The following is a 9766-nucleotide window of genomic DNA, read 5'->3' as shown; positions in this document are numbered from 1 at the left end:
CATTCCTGCACTTCAGAGGCCACCCAGGAATCTGTGACTCAGCCAAGAGGGACCTTCTTAGTGATTGTGTGGTCAGAATCAAGGGAAGAAAAGGAGACTCAGAGACGGCACATAACAAGTTCAAGGGCAGCAGGGACAAAAGGCCACATCTCCCACTCCAGCTTTCCTTGCTGCCTTTTCCTCTAGGATACCCAGTCAGTGCCAGAACACCCTAGTGCTCTAGAGTCAGGCTGCCCATGTTCAAATCCTGGTTCCACTGCTTCTACCCGCAAACCAATGTGCCTCAGTTTCCCTATCTGGAAAACAGGGATGATGTTAATACCTATCCAAAGGATTGTGAGAATTAAATGAATTACTATTTGGAGGATTTAGAATAATGCCTGGCATCCAGTAAGCATATAAGTGTGCAGCTAGTACTGTCATTGTCCCCTGTTCTTGTGTGTATCTGTGGGACCCCATGTGTGGTCCAGTCCCCTACACACACACTCTCCCACCCCCTTCCTGCGGCTCAGCTGGAAAGCCACCTCCCTCCCCTGCTGTGACAGGCCTCACTACTGGGATAATCTCTTGGCCGCAGGATTGGACTTGACACGCTGTCACGTCCAATCAGCTTCTGAGTCACCGCTGCCCTGACAGTGCAGGGCTTGGGGGAAGGAAGGGAGAGAGGGAAGGGTAGAGAGGGGCTGGCCCAGCTTCTGAGCCACTGGAGTCAGAGCAACTTGCAGGCGGTGAGGATGGAGAAAGGGAAGTTGTGAGGAGAGGCATTCTTGCAGTCCTCCTCCAGCCTGGACTGCTGCTTGGAGGCCCCATGACAGTGGGAGGGCCTGGACAGTTTGGAGTGTCCCTACAGAGTGCTGTGGGGAGGGGAGAGGGACACCCAGACACTCGGTGGCAGAATGCAGAGCCCAAACCCATGGCAGTCCATCATAGTGGGGTTGGTTCTCTCTGGTGTTTATGAGAGTCATCTGTGAGCCTGATTTCATTTTTTTATTTACTTTCTCTTAGACCCTTATAGCAGATTCTAACTGGTAGACCTGGGTTTGGATCCAGGGACATTTTTCCCCTTAATTTGCCATTGGCCACATGTACTCACAGAGATAAAGAAAGCGCTCCTCAGGGAGGATGACCGCCCTGCAGTCCCTTCTTCTCCATTCTCCTCTTGGGATCTTGGACACGTATGCACACGCACTCAGCATGTTCCCCAAGCTGCCAGGTTCCCCAGTTCGCGGGGCTGGGACTCGAACTGCTCAGCTGGGATCAGCCATCTTAACCTCCACTCCACCCAGAGGCCCTGGGACCTGTGTTTTAAATGAGCTCCCTGTCTGCCAGGATTTTAGAACCACTGGTTCAGGAGAACTTCAGAGAGCCCACCTTCACCCTCAGATAGTGGGACTTCAGGCGCTCAGCCCTGTGGTGACTCCATGTTCACTCACCTGGGGTGACCCCATTTGCCCATAGCTCCTCTCCCGGTGTTCTTTTCCACTTCACCTTCCCCTCTCCCCACCCTCTGTCGCCCTCACCCCTAGGTCTGGGCCCACTATGAGGAGCAGCCAGTGGAGGAGGTGCTGCCCGTGCTGGAGGAGAAGGAGCGATCCGCCAGCTACAAGCCAGTGTTTGTGACCGAGATCACTGACGACCTGCACTTCTACGTGCAGGATGTGGAGACCGGTGAGTGCCTGGGTACCGCTGCCTGCTGGCTCCTGGGAGGGTCCAGCCTGCCTTGCTGGGAGGAGGGGACAGCCCCTGCAGCCCAGGAGCCGCCTGCCTCCGAAGAGCTTTCACTGCTGCCCACCATCCCCCGCGGCCCATCACACCTTCACACCCTTGGCCAAGGGTCATTTGATGGCCCCACAAGTGAAGCTGCACAGGTCCTCTGAGGGCTGGTGAGATAACAGATTCTGTCTGTGGTGCTCTGAGATTTTTAGGTAATTGTTTTGCTCCCAGACATCTCAGACTGGGCTGGGTCTGAAGCCCAGCTGGCACTGGCCAGGTGGGCGTGGCTCAGCCCCTCTTTCTCAGTTTCCTTCGGAAGGCAGGGGCTGGGTGAGTCTGGGCTTTGTTTCTGCTGGGGTCTCTCCTTCTCTAGAGGTTAACATAGCCTTGAGTGGTAGCCGGTTTCCATAGAAACAGCAGTGCTCTAGGGGAAGTCATCCCCAGGCAGTCTTCTGAAGGACCCTCTCCTCCTCCCTGCTGTCCTCAAGTACTCTGCACTGTGGCCAGGGTCCCCTAGGCAGAGACCTCTGGTTTCTGGTGCAGAGCGCAGGAGAGGTGGCTTGGGCAGCAGCGGCTCAACTTCCCACATCTGCCCCTTTGCTGTCTTCACTCTGATCTCCCTCCTTTCGATGCCCTGTGCAGGGAGACAGTTTAGCTGGGAGCAGAGGGAAAAGCCCTTAGAGCTGCCTCTGGGTCCGAGGAGTCAGATGCTTGCAGAGGAGTTTGAAGATGGCACATACCAGCACCCCAGGCAGCTCCAGGGATGGCAGGGCGCGGCACACTCAGCCTCCTCAGCCCTGCCCCAGGCCTGCAACCGCAGCCACTTCCCCTCTAATGATATTTCCCAGCAGCTGCTTTTGTGGCAATATTATTTCACCAAGAAAAACTTGACCCTTCCTGGCCCTAGGCTGACTGTGCTTAGGAAGGAAAAACACAGGGGAGGGGCAGAGATGGAGCCCATCAGCCTTGGGACTCAGGTTCTCTTGAGGTCAACCGCAGTCCTGGTGAAAGCCAGACCAGCAATTGCCTTGAAAATGAACCCAGGAGGCGGGTGGCCTCCGGGTCTGAGTGCGTGACGGGGAGGGAGTCCTGCAGTGGTCTAAGAGGGATGACAGCTGTTCACAAGCCAAGGAGCCAGCAAGAACAGCCCAGAGAGCTTGGGGGAAATGGGACTCAATGAAGACTCCCCCAACTCGGCTACCATGTCCCTCTGGGAAGAACCTGCCTTGAATAAAACAGAACCCTGGAGTCCCCCTGAGAGTACCGGAATTCTTGTGACTGCCTACACCCTACCTGGCTGGCTGGCAGCTCTAGGAAGCCTGGACAGTGTGTGCTGTCCAAGGTAGAAAACAAGGAAAGGACAAACTACAGTGTGGACTTTCAGAATATCCAAAGAGAAGGGAGTGAGGTGCTTCAGGGCACACCACTTGGAGAGTTGTGGGCTTCCGAGGGGTCCTGCCCTCAGATGGCACCATAGAATCCATGAAGATGAACCTCAGGATCTGTAGCCCCCCTGCGGAAATCTCCACCTTCACTCCTTTAAAGCATGCCTTCCCTTAGGATCTTCTCCATTCTGAAGAAGGCATTGCCATTAGCTGCAAATGACCAGCCAGGCTCTATGTAGGGACCTCCCAGAGGGCTTTGCCTGTTTGGAGGAAACAAAGTTCTGCTTCTATTGCCTTGGGGCAAAAAAGTAAAATAGAAGTGGAGCAAGTTAGAAAGGAACCTGTCTGTGGAGGCTGCTCCTTGGTTCCTGGAATTGCAAGGAGCACTTGCTGAGGACAGTTACAGAGGGTTTCTGATGGATTGGGGGCAGGGCAGCTGTCACCATAAGTCCCTGTTCTGGCACCATGCTGGGCAAATGCTGGGACTGTGGCCTTTCCAGCAGCCTGAGTGTGGACACACATCCTCATGTGCAGAATCAGAGTTCATTTGCAATACAGCTGAATTATTAAGCACCTGCATGCATCGGGGACTTCACTAGACCTTATGTGAGTAAACAGAAACAAGTGAGTGATGGTCTGTGCCCTGAAGGGACTCTCAGCATAGCGGCAGAAACAAACCTAAACTAGGAACTCAGATGGGTAACCTTGACAAATGTAACAATAAACACGTGTTACACCCCTCTTACAACGTGGCAGCGTCGGCCCTGTGGGTAGAGAGGAGCCTTACACTTAAACCACACATCCATGGCCACCCTCCTCGCCTCAGAGGGAAGGGCCGAAAAAGGGTCTGAGACTGAGCTAGTCCCAAAGCCCCAGGGACATAAAAGGAGACGCTCATGGAGTGGGGGTGGGGAGGATGCAGCAGGAAGGAGTGAAGGAGGGAACTGCGAGGACTTAGGTGTTGCAGACAAGCTGCAGAGGCCAGTGGGCCCAAAGCTCGAGTGATGAGGGAAAGTCAAGGCAGAGAAGGGGGATCCCTTCCTTCTTCGAGTTGGAGTTGAGCACAGGCACTCATTCGGGGGCAGGACATTAGAATTCCAACCTGGCTGCGCTAGATGTTCTGTTCTGTTTAATTCTTACCCTGTCTTTCACCACTCCGATCTGAGGCCCTTGTCAAGGGTTGTATGGGGCCTGTCCTTAATCTCTAATTTTTTTTTTCAAAGTTTTTGCCACAGGACCCATGCTCACCAGAGAGACAGAAACGAGGGGTCCTGCCCTCAGATGGCACCATAGAATCCATGAAGATGAACCTCAGGATCTGTAGCCCCCCTGCGGAAATCTCCACCTTCACTCCTTTAAAGCATGCCTTCCCTTAGGATCTTCTCCATTCTGAAGAAGGCATTGCCATTAGCTGCAAATGACCAGCCAGGCTCTATGTAGGGACCTCCCAGAGGGCTTTGCCTGTTTGGAGGAAACAAAGTTCTGCTTCTATTGCCTTGGGGCAAAAAAGTAAAATAGAAGTGGAGCAAGTTAGAAAGGAACCTGTCTGTGGAGGCTGCTCCTTGGTTCCTGGAATTGCAAGGAGCACTTGCTGAGGACAGTTACAGAGGGTTTCTGATGGATTGGGGGCAGGGCAGCTGTCACCATAAGTCCCTGTTCTGGCACCATGCTGGGCAAATGCTGGGACTGTGGCCTTTCCAGCAGCCTGAGTGTGGACACACATCCTCATGTGCAGAATCAGAGTTCATTTGCAATACAGCTGAATTATTAAGCACCTGCATGCATCGGGGACTTCACTAGACCTTATGTGAGTAAACAGAAACAAGTGAGTGATGGTCTGTGCCCTGAAGGGACTCTCAGCATAGCGGCAGAAACAAACCTAAACTAGGAACTCAGATGGGTAACCTTGACAAATGTAACAATAAACACGTGTTACACCCCTCTTACAACGTGGCAGCGTCGGCCCTGTGGGTAGAGAGGAGCCTTACACTTAAACCACACATCCATGGCCACCCTCCTCGCCTCAGAGGGAAGGGCCGAAAAAGGGTCTGAGACTGAGCTAGTCCCAAAGCCCCAGGGACATAAAAGGAGACGCTCATGGAGTGGGGGTGGGGAGGATGCAGCAGGAAGGAGTGAAGGAGGGAACTGCGAGGACTTAGGTGTTGCAGACAAGCTGCAGAGGCCAGTGGGCCCAAAGCTCGAGTGATGAGGGAAAGTCAAGGCAGAGAAGGGGGATCCCTTCCTTCTTCGAGTTGGAGTTGAGCACAGGCACTCATTCGGGGGCAGGACATTAGAATTCCAACCTGGCTGCGCTAGATGTTCTGTTCTGTTTAATTCTTACCCTGTCTTTCACCACTCCGATCTGAGGCCCTTGTCAAGGGTTGTATGGGGCCTGTCCTTAATCTCTAATTTTTTTTTTCAAAGTTTTTGCCACAGGACCCATGCTCACCAGAGAGACAGAAACATTGAGAGGGAAAGTGAGAAATCATCCCTGCTCAGGGCGGCTGGCCATGCCGCAATCCTTTCTGCCTCCGTCTCCTCCTGGGATTTAGATACACACACTCTCGTGCCTGGCATGATTTTCAAGTTGCCAGGTCCAGGATTCAAACTACTGTCAGCCATGTGGGGGTCCAGCACCTTAATCATCATGTCACCTGCTGGCCACCATCTGTAATTAAAAAAAAAAAAAAATCTGTTTATTTATCCCATGGTGACAGAAAATATAACACCCCTCACAGAGTCTTGATGCCACAAGGCTCCCTCCACAACCCCCCTATCCACCAGCCTGGATCATGGGTGCACACATGCCCAGCATATTCTCGGAGTTTCCAGACACAAACTGGCCACCTTCCCATGCAGGTCTGCCTTGAAGAATGTCACATTTCACTACACCACCATCCTCCCCCATCTCCACTCTACTTCTTGGCTGACACGGGACAAAGCTCCTGTCAGTGGCCAGCTCTTACCCCAGAGGAGGCTGTTGGGCTGGGACCTTGATCCCTGTCCTCCTAAGACATGGCCAAGGCACATTCCTGTGAGCTCCTACAGGGCTGGCCAGTGGTTGGAGAGCTGAGCTGGGAGGCTGAGTGTGTCTGCAAGGCTAAAGGGTCACCACTTTTTAAGATGGGTAGCCTAAAACCTCTTGATAGGGTACCAAAGGGGACTTTCTGCATGGCTTTGGGGCAGAGCCAGGGTAGCCGTGCCCCCTGGAATTCACATCTGTTTGTACCCAGTCCTCACTGCCCTCTTCTTCCATGGCAGGCACCCAGCTGGAGAAGCTGATGGAAAACATGCGCAATGACATCGCCAGCCACCCCCCTGTAGAGGGCTCCTACGCCCCCCGCCGTGGAGAGTTCTGCATTGCCAAATTTGTGGATGGAGAGTGGTAAGCACCTTGGAATAGCAGGGCTGTCCTCAGGGTCCTGGGCTGCCAGGCTACCCGCTAGACTTGCCTTGGCAGGCTGGTATCCACTGGGCTGTTGTTGAGGGCCTCTGCCAGCTCCCTGGGGTGTCCCTCTCCATCATTCACAGCCCATGTGGGACCTGTGCTTTGTCCCAGGAGTTCCCTGCGGTCCAGCCAGTCTCCCTCTCTCCTGGGGAATTCCGCAGTGGGAGCCCTGGCTGGCTGGGGCTCTCCAACACAGCCACACAAGAAGAATGATATCATGGGTAAGGCTGGTTCGGAATGAGCCCAGACCAGCCACCCCACCCTCTAGTCTGGGATACGAGCTGTAGCACTCATGGGCCGGGAGAAGGTCACTTCCGCCCGAGCTACCAAGGGTAGGGCCCATGGCCTTCCCAGGGTGACGAAGTGACTTGGACGCGTTCCCTGCTGCGGCCTCCCAGACAGATCTGCCGGCTAATTACACTGCTGTTTAGTGTGCTGGGTTTAAACAGCAGACATCAATCTAGTCATTAGTCTTGTTGCTTTATGCCCCAAGGACACATTAATCTGCTCCACATGCTCCCTCTCCGCCTCTGCTCCCAGCTATGCTCTGATCCCATTAGGTGGTGGCCAGAGCGCCCTGAAGCTGGCCTTGATGGAGTCCGGGAACTGCCCTCTGGCACTCCACGAACCCTGGGCGGGGCAGTGCTGCGCCCCCTGCCCTGCCACAGCCAGGGCTCCAGGGAGACCACATTTCTCGGCGCCATCCCGTGAGCTCTGCCCATCTTGTCATTGCAGGTACCGTGCCCGAGTCGAGAAAGTGGAGTCTCCCGCCAAAGTACACGTCTTCTACATTGACTACGGCAACGTGAGTGTTGGGGGCCATGGGGTGGAGGAGGAGGTAAGGGAGGGACTGTAAAATAGGAGGTAGGAGGAGCCTCCTAGGTCAAGTTCATCTGAGTTCTCGGAGGTCCCTCTGAGTTTACATATGATGAGTTTGGGCATCTCTGCTGTTTGTAGCATAGGCCATACCCCCTGAGTGACCAGACACAACTTGTGAACAGGTGTCTGAGGCCAGGGCCTGTGAGTACTGCTAGGTCCCATGTCCAGGCCCCAGGGGTGAGTGCCCAACACATCCCAGGTTCCTCACCAGCCTGCCTTCTCTGAGGAATGGGCCCAGGCCTCTCTAGCACAGGAAGGCCCCATACACTCCACAGCTCCTGGTGCACACATCCATCTTCAGCACATCCCCAAACACAGGCTTGCTGGGAAGGGACCATCTTAAGATGACGGAGTAACTGGTACCCTTGGGAACGATGTCTCACAGGCCAGGCCTCGGAGGCCATTGACACTTCCCAGTAGATCCCTGTAGGCACCGCAGCAAACAGCACAACGGTGTCGTGCAGGGGCCCGACACTCCTGCGGGGTGACTGGACTGTCTGCCCTCCAGCCTTCCTCAGGCACAACGGCTGAGGTCCTGTTGCAGAGAGCCAAAGCTGGGCTGGGGTGACCTCACACCCCTGGGCTCAGGCAGCTCTCATCTTGGTGTGCTCTCCCAGCCCACAGCTGGAGCACCCCTGGCCTATGAGAAAGTCAGGGAAAGCCATGTCATAGAGGGACAGCACTCGAAGGAAACGTCAACAGTGATTAAGTCCAAGTCCGGACGTCCCCAGCATTATTTTAGTGGCAGTCAGCAGGTGTGCTAACACCCAGCCCAGGGCGGGACTCACAGCTCCCCACCACTCCCCACCGACTGCTAGCTCACCAGGGCTTGGTGCTCACGGCTAAGTCAAATTGAGTCACGGGGCAAGCGGAGAGGCCCAGAATTAGAATTGCCAGAGGCCTGGCCACAGAGCATTGTCCTGTAAGGGCAAGAGGATATCGAGTATGTAATACTGTCTGGCTGGTGTTTCCTCTGCAGAGAGAGATCCTGCCGTCCACCCGCCTCGGTACTCTGCCCCCTGCCTTCAGCACTCGAGTGCTGCCAGCTCAAGCCACAGAGTATGCCTTCGCCTTCATCCAGGTGCCCCAAGATGTGAGTCTGGACATCTTCCTCCTTCTAGAGGGGACATCCACTGACAGCCACTGCTGCAGCCCTGCCAGGCTGATGGGAGAGGATGGGAACTAGGACAAATGGTCTTTAGTAATAGGACTGAGAGAAAGGAGTGATTAACTGTGACCATGAAAGTGGAAGGAAAGTGTCACAGAAGAGGTGACATTACAGCATTTCATCCAGGTAGGCCTGGTGAGCCAGGGTGCATTTGAAGAAAGACTAGGCTGCCTCAGCTAGGTCTCAGAGGCTTGTAAACAGCGGTGGATGATGGGAGAGGAATGGCCAGCTGAGCCCTGGGCATTGTGGGCTTGTCTGCGCTGGCAAGCAATTCTTCTTTGTACCGAGGGCAGGAAGGGATATGACCAGATTTTCAGTGGAAGGGCAACATGGTCGAATCAGAAAGTCAGTTCTGGTGGCACTGTGGACAGGGAGACTGGCAGAGACAATTGGGAGATGATTGTAAAGGCCCAGGGAAGGGAAAATGATGACCACACTGGGGTCATTCCAGTGGGGACAGTTCTCAGTGGAACATGGCAACATCGGAGGAGTGGGGACAGGGAGAGGAGGAATCTAAGACCGTGCTGGGTTCCTTCCACGTGCGTGTGTTCCTGATGGCCAAAGGGGACAAGGAGGAACAAATGCGGGCTGTGGGACTTCTGGGCATCTTTATAGTTTTAGCTTGGAAGTGAGGTAAGATCTTTGAGCAGTTGACACCACACGAGTGCACAGGATTGCCCGGAGTGAGCATGTGGGAGGGCCTGAGGACGACAGACTGAGAGGCAGAAGGTGAAGCAAAGAGGAGGAAAGCTTGTGCAGTGTCGTAGACGCCCTTTAGTTTCTAGAAGGGAGGAGTCAGTCTGCAGTGGCCAGCTCCCAGGGAACTCAGGCAAGCTGTGGCTTGCAGGGGACGCTTGGTGCCCAGAGTGAGAACTGTGAACGCTTGCTTGGCGCTGCCTCAATATGCAGGGACTGAGAGGCAAATGGTGTCAGCTCCGCTGACCATTTCCAGCCTTCCGTGAGGTTGCCGAAGGGAAGCAGAGAAACCCCAGGAGATCTTGAGGGCAAATCATAAAATGGCTCACGGGCAGGTCTGTGAGGATGGAGAGACATGCGTGGTGAGAGCCTACCAGAGACAGTAAAGACAGAAATGTGAACCTGATGGGGGTCACTATGCTAGAGTGAGGGCTGCGGAAGGTGAAAAGAGAGGGGCCAGGCAGCAAGGGGGGGGGG

General features: G+C 54.6%; 1 protein-coding gene across 1 annotated transcript in view; it reads left to right on the top strand.

The window, feature by feature from the left end:
- The window catches only part of SND1 (staphylococcal nuclease and tudor domain containing 1), a 510267-nt gene that overhangs the window by 496655 nt on the left and 3846 nt on the right, over positions 1 to 9766 (top strand). Inside the window, exons 18-21 of the mRNA XM_006146865.3 lie at positions 1527 to 1668; positions 6360 to 6483; positions 7282 to 7351; positions 8405 to 8518. Coding sequence (XP_006146927.1) covers positions 1527 to 1668; positions 6360 to 6483; positions 7282 to 7351; positions 8405 to 8518 — 450 coding nt within the window. The remainder of the gene's footprint in view (positions 1 to 1526; positions 1669 to 6359; positions 6484 to 7281; positions 7352 to 8404; positions 8519 to 9766) is intronic.

The sequence above is a fragment of the Tupaia chinensis genome, unplaced genomic scaffold (genome assembly GCF_000334495.1).
Source record: "Tupaia chinensis unplaced genomic scaffold, TupChi_1.0 Scaffold000192_1, whole genome shotgun sequence".
Lineage (NCBI taxonomy): Eukaryota > Metazoa > Chordata > Mammalia > Scandentia > Tupaiidae > Tupaia > Tupaia belangeri.
Note: the sequence above shows the minus strand (reverse complement) of the source record. Positions and strands in the feature narration are given on the sequence as shown.